The sequence below is a fragment of the Pongo abelii genome, chromosome 20 (assembly GCF_028885655.2).
Source record: "Pongo abelii isolate AG06213 chromosome 20, NHGRI_mPonAbe1-v2.0_pri, whole genome shotgun sequence".
NCBI lineage: Eukaryota > Metazoa > Chordata > Mammalia > Primates > Hominidae > Pongo > Pongo abelii.
In genome coordinates, this window is record NC_072005.2 from 48,802,967 (window position 1) to 48,825,637 (window position 22,671).

The 22,671-nt window shown below is 45.7% G+C and overlaps 1 protein-coding gene, 1 long non-coding RNA gene and 1 pseudogene across 4 annotated transcripts in view; 1 reads left to right on the forward strand and 2 right to left on the reverse strand.

The window, feature by feature from the left end:
- Positions 1–6,443: 6,443 nt before the first annotated feature.
- On the reverse strand, positions 6,444–7,838 carry LOC103889648 (pregnancy-specific beta-1-glycoprotein 3-like; annotated as a pseudogene).
- A 2,075-nt stretch (positions 7,839–9,913) lies between these two features.
- On the reverse strand, positions 9,914–18,252 carry LOC134759387 (pregnancy-specific beta-1-glycoprotein 2-like). Its single transcript, XM_063720124.1, has 4 exons — positions 18,129–18,252; positions 16,528–16,893; positions 10,485–10,767; positions 9,914–10,088 (listed from the first exon to the last, which is right to left on the reverse strand). The coding sequence occupies exons 1-4, from the start codon at positions 18,208–18,210 to the stop codon at positions 9,914–9,916; spliced, it is 906 nt and encodes a 301-aa protein (XP_063576194.1). The 5' UTR covers positions 18,211–18,252.
- LOC134760718 (uncharacterized) overlaps positions 14,411–22,671 on the forward strand; it is a 93,456-nt gene continuing 85,195 nt past the window's right edge. For 2 of the 3 annotated variants that reach the window (XR_010138630.1, XR_010138629.1), the window contains exon 1: positions 14,411–14,654. This is a non-coding gene — a long non-coding RNA (uncharacterized LOC134760718). The remainder of the gene's footprint in view (positions 14,655–22,671) is intronic. The other variant, XR_010138631.1, reaches the window with a different exon arrangement.

Genomic DNA, 22,671 nt, shown 5'->3' on the forward strand with positions numbered 1-22,671 from the left:
GGCCAGAGAGCCGTTTTTGAGGGACATTGCTCCCACCTGAGAGGGCGGGTTGGGGTGAGTTGTGTTCTGGGAGCAAAGAGCAATAACATCCCCTTCTCCCCGCAAGCACACAGGAGAGGTCTGTCTTCCCAAGGGACTGCTGGGGGTAGGTGGCCACATCCCAGATGGTGCCTGTGTGTGACCATCACACGCGTTCTGAGCCCCGCGGGGTGCAGAGGGCAGGCAGGTCACAGGGTGCCTGGCTGATTCCCGGGGAGGCTGTGGGCCCTCAGGCAGCCGCTGTTGTGTTTCAGCGCTAGGCTTGGCCTGGGATGCCCCAGAGAACAGGACAGATGGAACAGGGGCGGGTATTTAGGGAGCAGTGACAGAAAGAGTTGATGAGGATGGAGGGAGGTCACGAGGGGAAATCTCCCAGTGTGGCGTCGCGTGCACCAGCGCTGCCCTGGGAGATGCCTTTAGCTGGGCCCAGGGAAGGAGCAGAGGTGTGGGGCAGGAGCTACCTGCAGAGGGAGTGGTGTTGGGTTGGCGGCCGCCAGGTCAGGGAGGAGCTGACAGAGTCCGTGTGGGGAGCATGGAGGGCGCTGAGGACTTGGGCCGAAGTGACCCTGGTGAGGGTGGACCCTGCTGGGCTGTGGGTTCCGCTGAGGGAGGTTGGCATCCCCTGGGAAGGCTCCAGGCTGGGAGGGAGTCTGTCGCCCTCTGGTGGACAGGGAGGGAAGTGTGAACGGCGGCAATCCCAGGCCAGGCTGCATGTTTTCTTCCACATGGATCTGCACACTTCACACGAGGTCACACATATATTATGTTACAGCTCCATCACCTTCCAGCCCCGTGAGTCCCAGTCTCTGTGGCTCTACGTTCACTGTTCTCGCTCTTTCACAATCAGATGTCCCAAACGCAGAGTTTTGTCAGCTTCTGTGAGTTTGTGTTTGTGTGCAGTATGTGGCACTGTGTATATCCTGGGGGCAGTGATGTCTGGGGCTTAGCAGTGCACGTGGGCTTTGGAGCAGAAGAGGGAGCAGCAGGTTGAGAAGATCAATGTCAGGGGTGCAGGGACAAGTCATTTTCATTTTCTCACTCCCAGGGACCAGAACCCAGGATTCTGACTCCAGGGCAGAGTACCATACCCTGCTGGTGTGCCAGGATGTCATGATGCTCATAGCGTCATGTTGCCTTGGCGTTTATTTTTTAAGGTGTAAATTTACTTGACTCAAATCAGAGGCAGGGCTTGGTCACCATGGCAGTTTTGAATACTGTATCTGGTTCAAGTGGCTCCAGTTGGTGGCCAGAGGTAAAATCTTAGAGGCATCTCTCCTGCTTGGTGTGCTCAGCTCCCCTCTCACCAGATGCTTTCTTTAAACTGATAATTCTGACATTTGCCATCATATTTAAAGTGACCACCTCTCAGTCACAGCATGGGCTTCTGGTCCCACTGTTTGCTGCTTGCTTTGAACACATCCATTAAAGCTCCCTGCTGGAAACCTGTCAGATAACATCCTGGACTTAATAAAGCCATTGGCTTACTGGTCTCTTCTCTCCTACCTGCCTGGGCTCACTGACCTCTGTGTCTATGGTCTCCAGGTGTGCCGACTGCTCCCTAGTGTCTGTAAGTAGTAAAAGCACTTACACTTTCACGTTGTGGTTGTATCATTGTAGCCTCACATGCCATCCAGGGCCTGATATTGAGGCTGCCCTATGGGACCCATGCTGGGTGAGCCCCTGCTGGAACTCTTGTTTTGGGGCCTCTGGTTCTCCTGGGGACAGGAGCCTCCAGCTAACTTGATTGAAAACCTGATGCCTTTCATTGAAACACTGGGTCAGATGATGTATTCGTGGCTTCAGCTGCCATAACACACACCTTAGCCTGGGTGAATTAAATAATAGAAATCTATTTTTCACAGTTCTGTGAATAATGTGCTATTTTAACCACTTTAAAATGCACAATCAAGTGTAATTAACCACATACAGAGTGTTAAATTACCATCATCACTATTTTTCCTAGAAAATTTTATCATTTTAAACGGAAACTTTATATCTTTTAAACAATAACTCCCTGTATGTTCCACCGTAGACTTTGATCATCTCTACTCTGTCTCTATGAATTTGCCTATTCTTGATGTTTCATATAAATGGAATTGTACAATTATGTGATTTTGTTTCTGACATATTTCACTTAGCATAATGTTTCCAAAGTCCATGCATGTTCCAGCAGGTGTCAGAGCTTCATTCCTCTTTATGGCAGATTAACATTCTGTTGTATGTGTCAACATATTTATTTATTCATTTGTTGATAAGCGCTTGGATTGTTTTCATATTTTGTCTTTTGTGAGTAATGCTGCAATCAACATTCCCATGCAAGTACCTGTTTGAGTCCCTGGATTTAATTCTTTGGGTATATAACTAGGAATGAATGTTGTTTCAAATGAGAATTCTATGATTAGCTTTTTGAGGAACAGCAAAATTGTTTCTCCTAGCAGCTGTACCTTTTTATATTCTCACCAGCAATGTATGAGGATTCCAAACTCTACATAATGCTGCTACTTGTTATTTAACATTTTAAAAGAATGGTAGCCAGTTTTGTAGGTGTGATGTGGTGTCTTATTGCAGCTTTGACTTTGTATTTTCCTAATGACTAATGATGTTAAGTATCTTTTCATGTCCTTCTTGACTATTTGTATATCTTCTTTGAAGAAATGTCTATTTGAGTCTTTTGCCCATTTATAAATTGGATGGTTTATCCTTTTGTTATTGAGTTTTGGCTAGTTCTTTATATTATCTGGACATGAAAACTGCCGATATGTGGTTTGCAAATATTTTCTCTCATTCTGTGTCTATTAATAATTTTCTTGATAATTTCCTTTGATGCACAAAAGGGTCACATGTTGATAAAGCCCAATTTATCTGTTTTTCTCATTTCTCATGCTTTTGTATCATATCTGAGAATCCATTGCACATTTGTGGTCATCAATGTTTACCTCTATGTGTATTTTAAGATGTTTTAATGGTTATAGGTCTTATGTTTAACTCACTGATGAATTTTTTAGAGAATTGTTTGATATGGTGGGAGGTAGAGTTATCTAAATTCACTGTTTTGCATGTGGTTATCTAGTTGTTTCTGCACTATCATTTGAAAGAAGAATTGTTCCTCCATTAAATTGTCTTGACAGCCTCTTCAAAGAGTAATTGACCATAAGTGTGAGGGTTTATTTCTAGACTCTCAATTCTATCCCGTTTGTCTTTATGTCTTTTCTTTTGCCAGCAGCGTATGTCTGTTGTTTTGCCAGCAGCTTCCCTTTTAACAATTGTACTCTTTTGTGAGATCTCAAATAAGAAAGTTCAAGTCCTAGAACTTATTTTGGCAAGATTATTTTGGCTATTCAGGGGTACTTTTTTGAAAGGTGGGGAGGCCCATGTTTCACAATTGGGAAAGCCTTTTCTGTGTTCTTCAGGGGGAAATTTGGGAGAATCTTTTAAGAAACTTTATCTAAGTAGGTAAACTGTCACCACTTTATTTGCTGAAGTGCTATGTTAAAGTGTGCATTGCCTCTTGTGGAGGAATTGTGAGACCCTGGAAGCACTTGCCCACGTGGTGAGAGACAGTGAATTCCACGATGAGGGGCAGAGAGAACAATTTTTTTGGATACAGTGTTGTTGGGGGAGTTGTATACATCTCTACTTCTTTATGTCTCTGTACAGTGGGTGTAGGGACCAGACTCACAGTGACGGTGGGTTTTTCTCCCCTTGTGTGGAGATGAGAGATTGAAGAAATAAAGACACAAGACAAAGAGATAAAAGAAAGGCAACTGGGACCGGTGGACAACTAGCACCAACACGCAGAAACCGGTAGTGGCCCCGAATGCCAGGTTGTGCTGATATTTATTGGATAAAAGACAACAGGGCAGGATAAGGAGTGTGAGCCATCTCCAATGATAGGTAAGGCCACATGGGTCACGTGTCCACTGGACAGGGGTCCCTTCCCTGCCTGGGAGCTGAGGCAGAGAGAGAGAGGAGAAAGAGAGAGCTTACACCATTATTTCTGCTTATTAGAGACTTATAGTACTTTCACTAATTTGCTACTGCTAACTAAATGGCAGAGCCAGGTGTACAGGATGGAACATGAATGCGGACTAGGAGTGTGACCACTGAAGCACAGCATCACAGGGAGATGGTTAGGCCTCCAGATAACTGCCGGTGGATCTGCCTAATGTCAGGCCCTCCACAAGAGGTGGAGGAGTAGAGTCTTCTCTAAACTCCCCGGGGGAAAGGGAGACTCCCTTTCCTGGTCTGCTAAGTAGCAGGTGTTTTTTCTTGACCCTGAGGCTACCGCTAGACCAGGGTCCACTTGGCAAAGGGTGTCTTCCCAGATGCTGGCGTTACCGCTAGACCAAGGAGCCCTCTAGTGGCCCTGTCTGGGAATAACAGAAGGCTCGCACTCTTGTCTTTTGGTCACTTCTCACTATGTCTCCCCAGCTCCTATCTCTGTATGGCCTGGCTTTTCCTAGGTTATGGTTATAGAAATGAGGATTATTATAATATTGTAATAAAGAGTAATTGCTACCAACTAATGATTAATGATATTCATATATAATCATATTTAAGATCTATATCTGGTATAACTATTCTTCTTTTATATTTTATGATACTGGAACAACTCTTGCCCTCAGTCTCTTGCCGAGGCACCTGGGTGTCTTGCCGCCCACAAGTGGGCATCTCCATTGAACACAGTAGGTTTTGAAATCGTTGTTTATCCTCTGGGGTCTGGGTCTTGGCTTACCTGTTAGCTGCAGCTGAAAGAGGTGTCTGCTAAGGCAATGATACCTGTGGGGAGAAGAAGGGTTCAGCAGAGTGAAAGTAACTGGGGCTCAGAGAAGCCAGGAAAGTCTGAATCTTAGAAACTGTGGGTCAGCAGATGGGTGTCCTCAGGGGTAAATGGGCCATGCCGGTAGCCACTGCAGTGGACTGGAAGAAGGTAAGGGATGCTGGATATTCCATGTTCTCTCTCAGCTCTGTAGCTGAAGATTTGGGCCCTGGGCTGGTATGGCCCTGCAGCAGGGGAAGGGTATAAAGGAATGGCTGCATATCAGGACCAAGTCCATGTCATCTTCTTAAGTATTGTTACTGCAGATAGAGGATTCTGATCAGAGACCTGGCCTGGACACTTGAGAGGGCCCACCCCATTCTTTTAAAATTATTTTAAGAGAATAGTATTAGCAAATGTGGTATATGTTTTATTCTGCTAGAATCAGTATTACTCTCACGTTTTACAATGTATCTCTTAGGAAATGGCGAGAGCTATCCACACAATGTACATTTAAAGGGGACTCTACTATAATTTCAGTTTTCCTACTCTTTATAGAAACCATCTCTCTGCAAACACACAGACAATATCTCTGTGTTCATTTCTATTGGGAGCCCTGTACGCAAGTTGGAGAGAGCCACATTTCCCCGTGAGATGTTACGTAAAATTTGAAGTTAAGATGACATATCTGACACTGTTGTTACCCTGAGAGGCTACTACATGTGAAATTCTAATGACTGCATTATCCTGCCAAGTGAAAGAGGCAGGCACGAGCAAGGACAGTTAAGACGGGTGAGAGCATCATCATGATGGGGAGTCTTGTTCTGACATCTTGGGTAAAACTCTCCACAGTGTGAAGTCATCAACTTGTTGTCCTGGTTTACAGTTTGAGCATCTGCCGTTATGGTGTTGAACATTTTGTTGAGTTCTGAGTGGCTCAGACGTCAGGTACAAGGGATTTCCCATGAAATTTACATTGAGTTGTCCACCTTCAGCTTATAGGGCTTCTGGAATAGAGTGGGTCTTGCTCTTAGTGATTCCATGGGAGAAAATGGAATTGGAGGAACTTGTAGAATTCAGGGTAATGTCCAGTCTACAGGTGGATAACAAAAACACAGAAACAATGAACAGAGCGGCAATCTCATTAGAGGTATACTATAGTTTTTATTTTCCACATAATTTTTCTCTCTATGGGCATCTCTATTTTTACCAATGATAATTTCAGTAGAATAAGTTTGGTTGCAAAATAGTTTGAGTTTCTTCAAACGTGGTCTGATTCTTTACATAAGTGCAGCAAGAGTAGCAATGGAGCATGTAAGCTCTCTTTTAAAATCTTCTTTTCTCTAAGTTTTTATAAAGAATCTCAGATTAAACTTTTACAAAACTCTTGAGAATAGGAAGCCAAACCAAGGCTGACTTCAGACTTTGCCTGCAGTTCATATTGGTTCATTCTATCTATATTTTTAAATATAACATCCCAGTCAAAACCTTGATAATATAACCAATGATTTCAAATGTGTCTTGTTACAAAGAGAGCAGATTGTTACTGTACTTGTGCAAATATGTGTATTAGCATAAATATATCAATTCTCATGAATAATTGCCCAATTCTGCAGCAGTGAGGTAGACAGCAAAAGTAAATCTCTCAATTATTGTTCCCAGAGGTATAGTTTATTGAACTGCTATAAGCTATAGATAGATGAAAAGAGAAAAAGTCCACAAATCTAGAAAACAATCCATTTAAAGAATCAGCAAATTTTCAAATAAAAATCAGAAAAACATTATCCTCATTTTCATCAATTATTTCAATGAAATCAATGTTTTTCCTGCTTGGTCTAGACTGGGAATTTTATGAAGCTAGTAGCTTGTTTGTTAAAGTTTTGGAAGTTCTTAGTCAAATTAGGAGGGTTCAGGAAGAGAATTTGGGATTTGCTTGTGCCCATGGGACACAGGCTGGGAATGAAAATGTTTTCCTGACTCTTGTCTGAATGCCAGATAGAGTCCACCTAAAACCCTGTTGCCAAGGATGCTGGGATCCACTTACCTAAGACTTTGACTGTCAAGGATTTGGAGCTTTCCTTGCCAGTGGCTGGGTTACGAACAGAGCAAGCATAGATCCCGCTATGCTCTGTAGTAATTTGGCGGATAAAGAGCTTTTGTCCTGATAGCTGAAACTTCCCATTAATTGTCCAAGAATACTCTGCCGGTGGGTTAGAGTCCGCGAAGCAGGACAAGTAGAGGTTTTCTCCTGAATGGTAATAGGAGAATGTAGGGTGAATTCTGGGGCGGTCTGGACCATCTGGAGCAAAGAGAATAAAGCCACAGGTGATTTCATCCAAGGGAAGGTGATGTTTCTGGTCTCTTAAAGGGACACCGTGACCCTCTGAGCCAAGACACACTCTCAAGTCCCAGCCAAGCCCCCTCTATGTTCACTGAGCTGAAGCCTGAGGTATTCGCCTGTTTCTCCCACCGCAAGCTGTGGGCCCCAAGTCTCCCATGACAAGAGCGTCCCCTCCGCTTATATTCTTGGTTAAGGCTGTGCCTACCCAGGTTTTCCCAGGGTAGGGAGTCATGGCAATCTCGGATGTCCAGAAGTAAAGGTATCTGTACTTGGACCGGAGAGAGACTGAGAGGCCTTGTCCCTGTTCGTTTGGATTTAAGCTGGTGGCCTGGCCCACAGAGGAACAAAAGATACAGAGGACATTCAGGGTGACTGCGTCACTGGGAATGCCACCATATCGGTTCCGTATTTCACGTCGATAGGGTCCTGTTTCATTTCTCGTGACACTGGGTAGAATGAGGATCCTGTTTTCAATGGGTCTCTTTACTCTGGGACTGACCGGGAGGCTCTGACCATTTAGCCACCAAATGTAGGTGTAGTTCTCACTCTTAGGTTCACAGGTGAAGGTTAAGGCATCCATGTTCCCCTGGGGCTTAAGTTGCTGATGGTGACGTAGGGCTTGGGCAGCTTCGCTGTGTGGATAACAGAGAGAAGATTGTCCTGTGTGGCACCTTTGATTCCTCCACAGGCATCCTTCAATCAGAGTTGGCATCTGCCACCTGTCAGCCCACCCAAGTCCTTGAAAGCCAATAGCTGTTGCGTGTGTCACAAGACAGATGTATGATGATCTAAGGGCTCAAAGACTGTGAGGTCGCCTGCTCTGTCTTAGGAAAGCACAGACGTCCTCAAGTGTCAATTGAGCAGCAGTGTTGGGTCACGGACAGACACGTCAGTGGGAGTCACAGTCCCTGGTACCCCTCCCAGTCCTCCCCTAATCAGTTGACTGGCTGGCTCACCTTGGGTTCCTTACGTGGAATGTGCAACTGCTGGGCCCTTTCCAAATTCCATCCTACTTTGCCCCCCTAGATGGGATTTCTCTGCAGCTTCCATTTCCAGGGACGCTCTAGGGATGAGTAATAATGGGATTTCCCGTGGTCCTGAAACCCTGAAGATACTTAGCAGCCTGGCCTTGGACTGCATGTGTTATTACACAGGGGAGACCAGAGTCTAGCCTGGAGGTCAGTTCAGTCATCAGGCAGTGGAGGCACAATGTGGGGCAGTTTTTTGCAGGTGTTTCATGATGACTTACTTGAACCAGTGACCTCTAAAGATAGAGCAGAGTGCAAGGAATGATCTAGAAAGAGTGAAGGGGACAGGCAAGAGCTGGTGGCTTTGGAGCAGAACCATGTTCCCTGTCCTGGGTTCTTTAAGTTTCCTCTCTTTCTGCAGAAGGCAGGTGAGGGCCATTTAGATCTTTCCAGAAATACATGTGGACATTTGCAAATGCAGAACTGACTGGTGGAAAGGGTGGGAATGAACTGCTGTAAATCTGGTCCTCATGGACCATGTGTGTTTGATGGATATGAGACAAATTTGGAGAGAAGTTTTGCAAATATTTTCTTTCACTGGACATTCTAATCTCTGATTCCATTGGGTCGACTACTCTAGGGATCTCAGGTAAGTGGATTCCAGAGTGAATATGAGAAGAGACTGCTGGTTTCCAGGAGCTGGGAGTGAGGAGAATCAGAAGTTGTTCATGGGTGTTCAGTTTCATTTATGCAAGGTGGGGAGGTTCTAGAGATCTGCTCTAGAGCTTGATGCCTATAGTTCACACACATTGAATATTTCTTATGTATAAGACTTAGGACAAAAAGTGTTTTGGATTTCTGACATTTTTTGATTCTGAAATGTTTCTCGTATACTAACTGGTTTAGCATCCCAAATCTGAAAGATTGAAAATCTAAAATGGTTCATTGAGCATTTCTTTTCATCATCAGATTAATAGGTAAAAGTGGGAGGTGATAAGCCAACGATATTCTTGCCCTTTTTTTTCTCTCCCATGTTTCTAGCTTGGTGATTAGTTTTCGGTCAATTCCATACTGGCCATGCTGCACTCGTATATTTTTGAAGGCTTTGGGATGTGAGAAAGGCTGATTGCTATTTTCTATGTCATCAGAACTTTCCACCTTTTCATGGTCGTATCTTTTTCACAGCGTTTGTGTTGTGACAGTCATTAATAAGAGCCTGTCATTTCAGATTTAGGACAGAGTTTTGTAATTCTGCAGAAAATGTTACTGGGATTCTGGTAGGGGTTGCATTGAATCTGCAACTCACTTTGGGTAGTATTGTCTTTCTAACAATATTCATTCTTCCAATCCATGAAAATGAAATGTCTTTCTATATATTGATATCGTCTTTAATTTCTTTCAGCAATGCTTTGTAGTTTTCAGGGTGTAATCATTTGACCTTTTTGTTTAAACTGATTTCAAAATATTTTATTCCTTTTGATGTTAATGTGAATTGAAATTCTTTTCTTAATTTCCTTTCAGATTGTTCATTGTTAGTGTATAGTCTAAAGAATGATCTAGAAAAAGTGAAGAGGACAGGGAAAAGCTGGTGGTTTTTTAGCAGAAACATATTCCCTGTCCTGGGTTTTTGATTTTCCCTCACCCTTTGCAGAGGGTAGGTTGCTCTTCCCTGATAGCTAGATAGACTTCACTGGTAAACATATTGCCAATGCTCCAGGGATCCACTTACCAGGGACTATGGTCCTCTTGATTATGAGATTTGTTCCACCAGTGGCTGAGTTATGGATGCAACAGACATAGACCCCTCTATGTTTTAGTGATTTGGGGGATAAAGAATACTTGTGCTGATTGCTGGAACTTCCCATCAATCAGCCAAGAATGCTCTGCCGGTGGGTGAGAGTCTGTGAGGCAGGAGAGCTTGGGGACTTCCCCTGTATGGTAATAGGTGTATGAGGAAGAAATTGTGGGACATCCAGGCCACCTGGAGCAAAGAGAATCACGTCACAGGCGATATTGTCAGAGGGAAGGGAATATCCTGGTCTGTGGAAGGGCCACAATGACCCTGTGAGCCAAGTCGCAGCACTGAAGTCCCAGGCAAATCCCCGCTGTGTTCACTGATCTGGAGCCTGAGACATTCACCTGTTTCTCCCATCACAAGCTGTGGACCCTGAGTCTCCCATGACAGGAGCAGCCTCTTTTCTTCTATTGTGGATCAAGCCAAGGCCTACTCTGGTGTGCCTGGGGCAGAAAGTCATGGCCAGGTTTGATGTCCAGGGGTAAAGGTCTCTGTACTTGGACCTGAGAGGGACTGAGAGGCCTGGCCTCTGGCCATGTGTATTTGGGATGGCAGCCTGGCTCACAGAGGTACAGAAGATACTCACGGAGGAGATTCAGGGTGACTGGGTCACTGCGGCTGGCACTCACTGGGTTCCGTATTTCACATTCATAGGGTCCTGCAATATACTTTGTGACACCCAATAGAAAGAGGGTCCTGTTCGTTTCGGACAGCTGCAACCTGTGAGTCATAGGAAGGCTCTGACCATTCATCCACCACAGGTAGCTTGCGTCCGGGGTCTCAGGATCACAGGTTAAGATCACAGTCTCCGTGGCTTCCCTTGGGTTTAAGTTGCTGCTGGAGATGGAGGGCTTGGGAGTCTCCACTGTGCAGAAAACAGAGAGATTGCTCTATGTGGCACCTTTGATTTCTCCAAAGGCATTTTTCAATCAGAGTTGGCATTTCCCACCTCTCAGCCCACCGAAGTCCTTAAAAGCGCATTGCAGGTGTGTGTGTTACACGACAGACGCATGGCAATCTGAGGTCTCAGAGAGTGTGAGGCTGCCTTCTCTATGTGGGAGAAGCACAGACTTTCTGAAGTGTGATTTGAACAAAAGCATTGGGTGATGGAAAGACACAGGACCAGCAGTCACAGCCCCTGGTGCCTCTCTGAGTCCCTCCGTCTCCAACTGCCTGTCTGGCCCACCTTGTGGTCCTCACTTGGAGCATGCAGTGCTGGAATCTTCTTAGTCTCAGTCTGACTTTGCGCCCCGAGGTATGTTTTCTCTGCAGCTTCCCTTGTCAAAGACATTCTAGAGATGGATGATGGAACTTCCCATTGTCCTTAAACCCTTTGGGTACTGGAAAGCCTGGCCTGGGACTGGGTACTTCAGCAGAAATAACACAGGGGAGACCAGAGTCAAGCCAGGAGGTCAGTTCAGTCATCAAGCCGTGGAGCCACAAGGTGGGGCAGTTTTCCCAGATGTCTCATAGTGACTGACTTGAGCCAGTGACCTCTAAAGATAGAGCCGAGTCCAAGGAATGACTTACAAAGAGTGAAGGGGACAGGCAAGAGCTGATAGCTTTGGACCAAGACCATGTTCCCTGTTCTGGGTCCATGATGCTCCCTTCCCCCTGTAGAGGGCAGGTGAGGACCATGTGGATCTTTCTAAAAACATGTGGATGTTTGCAAATGCACAAATGTCTGGTGGAAAGTGTGAACATGAGCTGATGATGGAAATCTGTCCCTCATGGACCATATGTGTTTTGTTGATATTAGAACAATATTTGGGAAGAAGCCTTTTTTTTTTTTACTATAATCATTTTATTGATTATTTTTATGGTGGAATTACATATTCTTTGTTTTCTTTTATTTATTTATTTATTATTATTATACTTTAGGTTTTAGGGCACATTTGGGAAGAAGTCTTGCAGATACTTTCTCTCTTTAGACATTCTACTCTCTGAGTCTGAATTTGACTACTCTGTGTACCTCATATCATTGGATTCCAGAGTGAATCAGAGAGTAGAATAGTAGTTTCCAGGAGCTGGGATCAGGGGAATAGGGCGTTGTTCTGTGGGTGTGTGGTTTCAGTTATGCAGGATGAGGAGATTCTAGAGATCTCTTGTACAGCCTTATGCCTGTAGTTCATACAGATAAAGTGCTCTTATGCAGAAAGCTTAAAACAAAGTGTTTTGGATTTCTAATTTTTTTTTTTATTTTGGAATATTTGCAGTACATGTACTGGTTAAGCATCCCAAATCTGAAAAATTTAAAATACAAAATGCGCCAGTGAGCACTTCTTTTTAGCATCACATCAGTGGTCAGAAATGTTGAGTTTTGCAGCGTTTCAGATTTTGGATTTCTGGATATAGGATGCCCAATTTGTAATACTGTAATTTTCCCATAAAATGTTGTCAGGAGTTTAGACCTCATGTTGTGTTCTGACTCTAGTAACAAAAAAAAAATGTGGAGGAAACATTAAAATGTTTTCATAAGTGGAAATGTGTACTGATGGCCCATACATCTAAGATCAATTGCTGGTAGTAGTATTTCTCTAGAGGCCAAAATAAGGTTTAGGTGTGCCATGAATTCCAGCAGGATCACATTATGCTCAAAGAAAGTTGCCAAAGGTGATTTGAAATTAGCAACTCCTTAAATAGTGAGAGTCCAGTTAAAAGGACAAAACTGATCAGTGCATCAATTACATAAAGGGAGGAATGATGCCAAATTAAAAGAAGTGATGTGTGTTATGTTAGTAAATATAGAAAGAACTCCCTGCTTCTACTTTCTGTGCAGAGTTAGGAAAAATGGGGAGGAGCCCAATACAGGTATGTGAAATGCTTTCTTCATTTTCTCTTAAGTTCAGGAAGCACCACTAGAGTTTAAGTTTGTGTGAATTAGGAAGAGTCTAAGTGAGATGCCAATGGCTCGTGTGACTCCCCACACGAAGAACTCCAACTTATGAAAACGGCATCATCATGAGGAAACAGTTGTATGTGGCACAGGCAGTAAAACCATCAGATAGCACCTACTTGGCCACCTCCAACTGGTCCCCCAAACCACCAGTTTTGGCTTTACGTGTATGTTACAGCCTTTGTAGATGTCCCACAACTATAAAATATAAAAATTGCATTGTCAAAACAAAATATTAAATATAAGTTGAATATGTTGTTCCACTTTTTTTTCCCCCAGTTTTTGAACTTTCCTGTTTCAGTTTTGGAGGTTTCTATTGACACATCCTCAAGCTAGCGATTCTTTCCTCAGCTTGTGCAGTCTACCTGTAAGCATCAAAAGCATTCTTCATTTTTCTAACGCCATTTTTTTTCCTGAGACAGAGTCTCACTCTCTCACCCAGGCTGGAGTGCAGTGGCATGATCTCAGCTCACTGCAATCTCCGCCTCTCAGGTTCACGCCATTCTCCTACCTCGGCCTCCCAAGTAGCTGGAACAACAGGCGACTGCCACCACGCCTGGCTAATTTTTTGTATTTTTAGTAGAGAGGGGGTTTCAGCATGTTAGCCAGGATGGTCTCCATCTCCTGAAATTATGCCTGCCTTGGCTTCCCAAGGTGCTGGGATTACAGTAGTGAGCCACTGTGCCCAGCCATCTCTGAAGAATTTTAACAAGTTTTTGACTTTTGAGTTTGTTCAGCTTTTTACTTAGTGTTAGAACCGAGTGACAAATTCCAAGCTTGTTATATGCCTGACAGGAAGCCAGAAGTCTCTAGGAAGTGACCAGAGAATGTGAGCTGCATAGCAGATTGAGGATGGAGTCAGGAGTGAAACGGGTGAAAGGAGCCCATGGGCTTTGGGGACTGCAGGCCTGTCCAGCCTCTGACACCCTGGTGAGTCAGTGCAGAGATTACAACACTGACAGCAAACTAACATGGCTGACTCCATCTGGCATCTAGTCTCAGGCTGGCTGTCCTGACTCATTCCTGGGCATAGGCCAGGCTAACCTTGGGAGGAATTTAGTTTATGGTTTAACTTTGAAGCAAGAATGATAATAGTTCCTCCATAAAACCAACACCCTTACTTTGCCCAGGGACTGCCTTTGTCAAATTAGTGAAAGACCATGAGATTAAGATTATAGGAGGGAACTGAATTCTGCTAAAATGTTGTCACAGTTTGTATAATCCCTGACTGTTCCAATGTCATTTGGCCAGAGTTTACAAAATTTGTAACTAATTGCTCCTATAGATAACATCACTATTATAGAACATGAGATTGGTCTTTTGAGATGTTTCTCATTCTTTTGCATTCTGACAACCGGCTGACCTCATCCATACCTATGACTAATGGCTCAGCCAGTCATGTGGTCACTACCTAAATGCGGATTCATGCACAAACAGGTCGTTTCCCTCCGCCCGTATGATTCCATCACCAAACAATCACCAGTACTCATTTTTTAGTCCTGTGCCCCCAAAACTATCCTGAAAATCTCTAACCTCTGATCCACTGGGGAGGCTGATTTGAGTAATAATAAACCTCCCTCCTCCTGTTTGGCAGACTTGGAGTCGTTAAAATCTTTCTTTACTACAAATCACCATTTCAATAATTTTGTGTGTGTGTGTGTGCAGGAGGCCAGAATAACTTGTCTGGCAATGATAAGAGTGGATGGAGGAACTGCCTATCCCTGTCTCATGGTCTTGTTTACAGGTCAGCCTCACAAAGGGAAAGATCCCTGGATGGGAATACAGTGGAAGCTCATTCTCTCAGTGACCAGGGGACGTTGGATTGAGAGGAAGTCTGGCAGGAGTGGCAACTCCAGGTGATTTCTGCACCTTTCCTATTTCCTGGGAGGTGGGCCAGGCCACAGTGTTAGCGGGAAGGGAATGGAACAGCCAGCCTAGTTAGAGGGAGTGTCTGGGGAAGGCCTAGGGGTGGAGGAAGAAGCTGTGCAGGACAGGGCTTGCCAGTCAGAATGAAGTGGGAGGAAGATGAGGGACACAGAGAAGCAGAGAGAGGCAGAGACACCATGGCAGTGAGCAGTGAGGGCTACACTGACTTCAGAGACCCCAGGGACCAGGTGCCCCCACTTCCACAGTCCAGGACCAAGGAGCCCTGAGAACCCTCCGGTGGCCAAAGAGATTCAGAGTCACATGAGATGGGGTGGCTTTAGGGGGAAGAGCTAGTGGGGGGATGAAACATGGGTGTCAGCATCTGAAGGACAAGGGACAGGTGTGGCTAGAACCTCCTAGGATTCTGCATCCAAGATCCAGTCTCTAAAGAGGTTTTGGATCATTGATTTCTTCACTCCATTCCTTCATTTGTTATGTGAGAACTCGTGAGTGTGTGTCTTTTGCTGGGCCTGTGCTGGTGCAGGGTGTGAGTGGGGAAATAAAACAAGGTCCTCTCCTTGATCCTCTCATGAGAGTGACATGGACACTTTGGGAAACACAGGATTTCAGGTTGAGTGATGGGGGATAAGATCTGAGGGGGAGGCCTGGACATATTTTTTGCACTGACTCTGATGCTTGAGGCAGGTGATTTAGTTCTGGAGTACAGACTAATCAGCTGACCATTTGCTCTCACTCCTCTGAGGTTTGGATGCCTAAGAAGAGAGGATTTGAGCCAATAAGTGACTATGTGGTCCTTGGAACCCAGTAAGCCCTCACTTCTGGTGGAGGAGAGGATGTTCCTGTGGCTGCAGACAGACCTCATGTGACCCTGGTCTCCCCTTTGTGTTGGTGTGACTCTGGTTCAGTGACTGTGCCTTCCTGTGCCTCAGTTTTCTCTCAGTCAAATAAACTTAGTGGCAAATAGACTGTGGCTTTTCATGCTATCTGTGAATAAATGTTAAATTATTCACAGTCAGCTGACCTAATGCTTGGCACAGTGGAGGTGTTCACACAAACAGCATTTATTATTAATTTGCTTCCATGAGAAAGCGTGTTTAGGTCAGATCCTTGTGGACATGCTGCTACCAGGTACATCTTCTGTCTTCTGTTTCTGCTTCTGGGGACATTAGACTTTCTATGGACTGTCCTAAGCCTCCTAAGACAGTTTGCTGATGGCCTACAAAGTTTGTCTTTCTGGCCTCTCCACTCTGAGTCTCAGGTGAAGAAAGCTCTGTCCTTGCCCAGATGAGGCTCTGAGGGCTGAGCCCTGGCTGGTGAACAGCCCAAGGAGACACAGTCCTCAGACAGCTGGAAAATCCTTGGTCCCAATAAGCCCTCCCAAGAAGCCACAACCCAGCCCTGGCACAGGCTCCTCAGCTTTATCTGGAGCAAGGATTTAGGGACAGACATCTGGGGTTGTGGCTTCTAGGGCTGAGTTGCTCTGAGCTTATCTCAACGGACCCCTCAGGCCAAGCCCTACTCAGTTCTCCAGGGTCTGTGTCAGGGTCAAATTTGTGAAGAGGGCATGAGGTGCTTGGGTGAGATTGATCTCCTCCTGCTGAGTCCCCCCATCAGACTGTCCTTCCTCTGCAGCAAGTGTCTGCAGGGTCTGAATGCGGGAAAGGAATTCTGATCTGTTGAAATTTGTCTCCTCTGTGTGTGTCCTGCACTAAATGCCGAAACCCCAGCATGGGATTTAATGCAGAGAGGGACACAGGCAGAGTCCAGGCCTGACAATCCTGTGTGTGTGAAGTAGAAGTGACCCCTGTCCCGAACACCCAGGGATCATGTGGAATCACTCACGGTATAAGGTGAAGGTGAAATTTCCAGTTTCTCTTCTAGTCCCATCACCTCCCTTTATGATGTGTAAGGTGTAGGATCCTGCGTCCTCCCGGGTGACATTCTGGATCAGCAGGGATGCATTGGAATATACTGTTTCTCGTCCACTGTATGCAGGCCCATATATAATTATTTGACCGTCTACTACATATGATGTAATGTAATGGTAGAGGTCCTTCATTTGCCTTTTGTACCAGATGTAGCCAGTAAGATTCTGGGGTAAATTGTGGACAAGTAGAAGAACATCCTTCCCCTCAGAAACTTTGGGTGGCTGGGCTTCAATCGTAACTTGGGCAGTCATGGGCGGGTTCCAGAAGTTTAAAAGTGATGCTAGGAGGTGGAGAGAGCATCAGTCAATATTGACACCTATGTATTGGGGTGAAAAGATGGGGCTCTGTGTCCTGAGAAGGTCTCTTCAATATTCAGCCTTGAATACATACACACACACACACACACATACAAACACACATACACAAAAGGAGCATGTGTGTTTGTGTGTGTGTATGTGTGTGTGTCCTTCTGTTCTAATAGGTCAAGATCAGCAGCATGACCCACATTCCTTCAACGCTTCTGACCTTGGCATTTTTCTGTTTGGAATCCTCTTCCCCAGGGGTCTGCATGGCCCCCTCCACACTGCCATCAGGTCCTGCTCACATCAGGGCATCCTTAGACTTCTTTACTGACACCTCCCTCAGAGACCCTGGGTCTTCCCTTTCTGACCTTTCCCTGCTCTGCTCCCTCCAGGGTTCTTGTCAACACCGGACCTCACATTCTAGATCTCTTTGCATGTCTGTCTTCCTCCCCATGACAGCGTGAGCTCTGTGAGGAAAGGGACATTTGTGATCTTGTTTGCACCCCTGTGCCTGGAGCAGGCTGCAGACTCCTGTAGATGTCAGAGTTATCAGGGCCTTCCACACCCTGGGTGTTTTTTTCCCCCCAATTGTTGAGGTTTTTTTGCTGAGGACAGTGTTTCATGTCCTGCTTATATTTTTATTTGAAGTGTCATCTGATATAGTTATTATTATCATTTTTCAAAATGTGGTGGCCCCCAATGATTAATCAGGAAAACAGAATATTTAAGATTTTCCTACTTCTTACCAATTCCGGTTCAATGTGACTTTCCTGTTTTGACCCCTGTCCCTCTGGTGTATCTTCCCCTATCCAGGGTCCAACAGAGCCTTCTTTCATTTTCTTTCTGTGTGTTTTTTTTTTTTTTTTGAGACGGAGTCTCGTACTGTCACCCAGTCTGGCGTGCAGTGGTGCTATCTAGGCTAGCTGCAACTTCTGCCTCCCGGATTCACGTGATTCTCCTGCCTCAGCCTCCCGAGTAGCTAGGATTACAGGACCACACCACCATACCCAGTTAAGTTTTTGTATTTTTAGGAGAGACAGGGCTTCACTGTGTTGGCCGGACTGATATTGACCTCCTGATCTCATGATCCACCCACCTCAGCCTCCCAAAGTGCTGGCTTCTTTTATTTTTTAGAACCCCATCCTCTCCAGGAGACTCCATCCAGTCACTCTGCTTCCTCCTCCTGTCCTCTCCTAGGACGTTCTCTCCTCACCTGTGAGCAGGAGCCCCTTCCAGGTGATGCGCTGTATGCAGGGAGGGGCTGAGAGGGGCCCCATGGTCTCTGCTGCCTGCATGTTCTCCTCTGTGGAGATAAGCCTAGGATCCAGAAGCTTCCTGAGCACGTCTGTCGGCTCTGCTGTCCTTCCTCCTTCTGCACTGAGCCTCTTCCCGGGGCAGGAGCACTTCTCAAGCTCATGGGCGGGGTCAGGCCCAGGACACCTCTCTGTCCCCACCTCTCTCAGTCCTGCCTCCTTCTCCCTCCTTCCGTTTTTCCTTTTGTCTGTGTTTCAGGTCCCTGGGAATTGTGGAGGCCTCTGCCTTTTTCAGCATTGATTCTTTCACCAAACCTCAGCACACACTTTGTGCAGACACACACACACACAGAAGAGACACACACAGACCCACACGTACCCTGCACATTGGGCAAGCACAGTACTGGGCCTCAGCCTCCTGCTGTCCCCATGGCTCTGGGTCGGGGTGCACATTTAGGACCTTTGCCCTCTTTCATCCCCATCTGACTCTCCCCTGCAGTGCAGGAGGCTGGAGCTGCACCAAGTCCCTGTCACAGTGATGCCTCATTGTGCTGTGGGTGAGCTGTGTGTTGCCTGTTGAGAGGGACCCTTCCTTTCTCTAATCGTGTCTAGCTTGGCTGCAGCTTCCAAGGACGGATATTCAGGACCTGGGTGTCCCAGAGGAAACTGTCCTTCCTGGAGGTGTGCAGGGTGAATCTCTCATGCCTCTTGAGAGGAGAGGCCTGTGCTGGTTGCTCAGCGGGGGCTGTGAGTCCCATAGTAAAACGGACAGTTCTCGGTCACTCTATGGCTCCCTGGGGTCTGGCGGCTGAGCTGGAGCTCAGGGTTTCTCATGTTCTTCCTGACCATCTTTGATGTCATTCCTTCTCTGTTCAGCTGATTATCCTGTGGTCACCACACCTTCCCCGTGGTGGTGCAGGAGGAAGTGGGGAGTTACCCAGGAACCCCGCGGGACATAGGTTGTTGAGACGCAGGAGGGGGAGCTTGGGACAGAGCAGGGGTTCAGAGCTGGAGAGATTCATCCTGACTTACTCCGTGGCCATTATGGGCTCAGCCCTCCATGTGCTGACATATCCAGGGGTCTGTCCTGAAGGTTTTGACCTGGCCAAGCTGCTCTCTGTAAAGGAGGAACAGGCAGTGGCCAGAGAGCGTGTCTGGAGGGACTTTGCTCACAGCTGAGAGGGCGGGTGGGGTGAGTTGTGTTCTGGGAGCAAAGAGCAATAACACCCCCCTTCTCCCCACAAGCACACTGGAGAGGTCTGTCTTCCCAAGGGACAGCTGGGGGTAGGTGGCCCCATCCCAGATGGTGCCTGTGTGTGACCATCACACGTGTTCTGAGCCCCCCGGGGTGCAGCGGGCAGGCAGGTTACAGGGTGCCTGGCTGATTCCCCGGGAGGCTATCGGCCCTCAGGCAGCTGCTGTTCTGTGTCAGCGCTAGGCTTGGCCTGGGATGCCCCAGAGAACAGGGCAGATGGAGCAGGGGCGTGTATTTAGGGAGCAGTGACAGAAAGAGTTGATGAGGATGGAGGGAGGTCACGAGGGGGAAGCGCCCAGTGTGGCGTCGCGTGCACCAGCGCTGTCCTGAGAGATGCCTTTAGCTAGGCCCAGGGAAGTAGCAGGTGTGTGGGGCAGGAGCTACCTGCAGAGGGAGTGGTTTTAGCTTGGCGGCCGCCAGGTCAGGGAGGAGCTGACAGAGTCCGTGTGGGGAGCATGGAGAGCACTGAGGGATTGGGCCAATGTGACCCTGGTGAGGGTGGACCCTGCTGGGCTGTGGGTTCGCCTGAGGGAGGTTGGCATCCCCTGGGAAGGCTCCAGGCTGGGAGGGACTCTGTCGCCCTCTGGTGGACAGGGAGGGAAGTGTGAACGGCAGCAATCCCAGGCCAGGCTGCATGTTTTCTTCCACATGGATCTGCACACCTCACACGATGTCACACATATGTTATGTTACAGCTCCATCACCTTCCAGCCCCGTGAGTCCCAGTCTCTGTGGCTCTACGTTCACTGTTCTCCCTCTTTCACAATCAGATGTCCCAAACGCAGATTTTTGTCAGCTTCTGTGAGTTTGTGTTTGTGTGCAGTAGGCGACACTGTGTATACCCTGGGGGCAGTGATGTCTGGGGCTGAGCAGTGCCCGTGGTCTTGGGAGCAGAAGAGCGAGAAGCAGGGTGAGAAGATGAATGTCACGGGGGCAGGGAAAAGTCGTTTTCATTTTCTCACTCCCAGGGACCAGAACCCAGGTTTCTGACTCCAGGGCACAGTAGCACACCGTGCTGGTGTCCCTGGATGTGCTGATGCTCATAGTGTCATGTTGCCTTGGCATTCCTTTTTTAAGGTGTAAGTTTATTTGCCTCAAATCAGAGGCAGGGCTTGTTCACCATGACAGTTTTCAATACTGTATCTGGTTCAAGTGGCTCCAGTTATTGGCCAGAGATAAATTCTTAGAGGCATCTCTCCTGCTTGGTGTGCTGGGCTCCCCTCTCTCCAGATGCTTTCTTTAAACTGATAATTCTGACATTCGCCCTTACATTTAAAGTGACCACCTCTCAGTCACAGCGTGAGCTCCTGGTCCCAGTGTTTGCTGCTTGCTTTGAACACATCCATTAAAGCTCCCTGCTGGAAACCTGTCAGATAACACCCTGGACTTAATAAAGCCATTGGCTTACTGGTCTCTTCTCTCCTCCCTGCCTGGGCTCACTGACCTCTGTGTCTGTGGTCTCCAGGTATGCCAACTGCTCCCTAGTGTCTGTAAGTAGTAAAAATACTTACACTTTCACGTTGTAGTTGTATCATTGTAGCCTCACATGCCATCCAGGGCCTGACATTGAGGGTGCCCTATGGGACCTGTGCTGGTTGAGCCCCTGCTGGAGCTCTCATTCTGGGGCCTCTGGTTCTTCTGGGGACAGGAGCTTCCAGCTAACTTGGTTGAAAAACTGATGCCTTTCATGGAACTACTGGGTCAGATGAAGTATTCATGGGCTTCACCTGCCATAACACACACCTTAGCCTGGGTGAATTAAATAATAGAAATCTATTTTTCACAGTTCTGTGAATAATGTGCTATTTTAACCACTTTAAAATCCACAATCAAGTGAAATTAACCACATACCCAGTGTTAAATTACCATCACCACTATTTTTCCTAGGAAATTTTTGTCATTTTAAACTGAAACTTTATATCTTTTAAACAATAACTCCCTGTATGTTCCACCCTAGACATTGATCATCTCTACTCTGTCTCTATGAATTTGCCTATTCTTGATGTTTCATATAAATGGAATTATACAATTATGTGATTTTGTTTCTGACGTATTTCACTTAGCATAATGTTTCCAAAGTCCATGCATGTTCCAGCGGGTGTCAGAGCTTCATTCCTCTTTATGGCCGATTAACATTCTGTTGTATGTGTCACCATATTTGTTTATTCCTGTGTTGATGAGCACTTGGATTGGTTTCATATTTTATGTTTTTTGAATAATGCTGCAATCAACATTCTCATGCAAGTACCTGGTTGAGTCCCTGGATTTAATTCTTTGGGTATATCCCTAGGAATTGATGTTGTTTCAAATGAGAATTCTATGATTAGCTTTTTGAGGAACAGGAAAACTATTTCTCCTAGCAGCTGTACCTTTTTATATTCTCACCAGCAATGTATGAGGATTCCAACTTCTACATAATGCTGCTCCTTGTTATTTATCGTTTTAAAGGAATGGTAGCCAGGTTTGTAGGTGTGATGTGGTGTCTCATTGCAGCTTTGACTTTGCATTTTCCTAATGACTAATGATATTGAGTATCTTTTCATGTCCTTCTTGACTATCTTTGTATCTTCTTTGAAGAAATGTCTATCTGAGTCTTTTGCCTATTTATAAATTGGATGGTTTGTCCTTTTGTTATTGAGTTGTAGCTAGTTCTTTATATTATGTGGACATGAAAACTGCCTATATGTGGTTTGCAAATATTTTCTCTCATTCTGTGTCTATTAATTATTTTCTTGATAATTTCCTTTGATGTACAAAAGGGTCACATCTTGATAAAGCCCAATTTATCTTTTTTTCTGGTTTCTCGTGCTTTTGTATCATATCTAAGAATCCATTGCACATTTGAGGTCATCAATATTTACCTCTATGTGTATTTTGAGATGATTTTATTGTTATAGGTCTTATGTTTAACTCACTGATGAATTTTTTAGAGAATTGTTTCATATGGTGGGAGGTAGAGTTATCTAAATTCACTGTCTTGCATATGGTTATCTAGTTGTTTCTGCACTATCATTTGAAAGGAGAATTGTTCCTCCATTAAATTGTCTTGACACCCTCTTCAAAGAGTAATTGACCATAAGTGTGAGGGTTTATTTCTAGACTCTCAATTCTATCCCATTTGTCTTTATGTCCATTCTTTTGCCAGCAGCTTGTGTTTTAATAATTTTTCTCCTTTGTGAGATTTCAAATAAGAAAGTTCAAGTCCTACAATTTATTTTGGCAAGATTGTTTTGGCTATTCTGGGTACT

Bases quoted from the DNA above. Each gene is read 5' to 3' on its own strand.
- LOC134759387 (XM_063720124.1), bottom strand. From the start codon at position 18,210: ATGCAGGCAGCAGAGACCATGGGGCCCCTCTCAGCCCCTCCCTGCATA. The intron at 16,894-18,128 runs GTGAGGAGAGAA...TCCACCTCCTAG, and splicing joins GAAGGGGCTCCTGCTCACAG to CATCACTTTTAAACTTCTGG. The intron at 10,768-16,527 runs GTGAGTGATTCC...TTTTCTGCACAG, and splicing joins TTTCACCTTCACCTTATACC to TGGAGACTCCCAAGCCCTCC.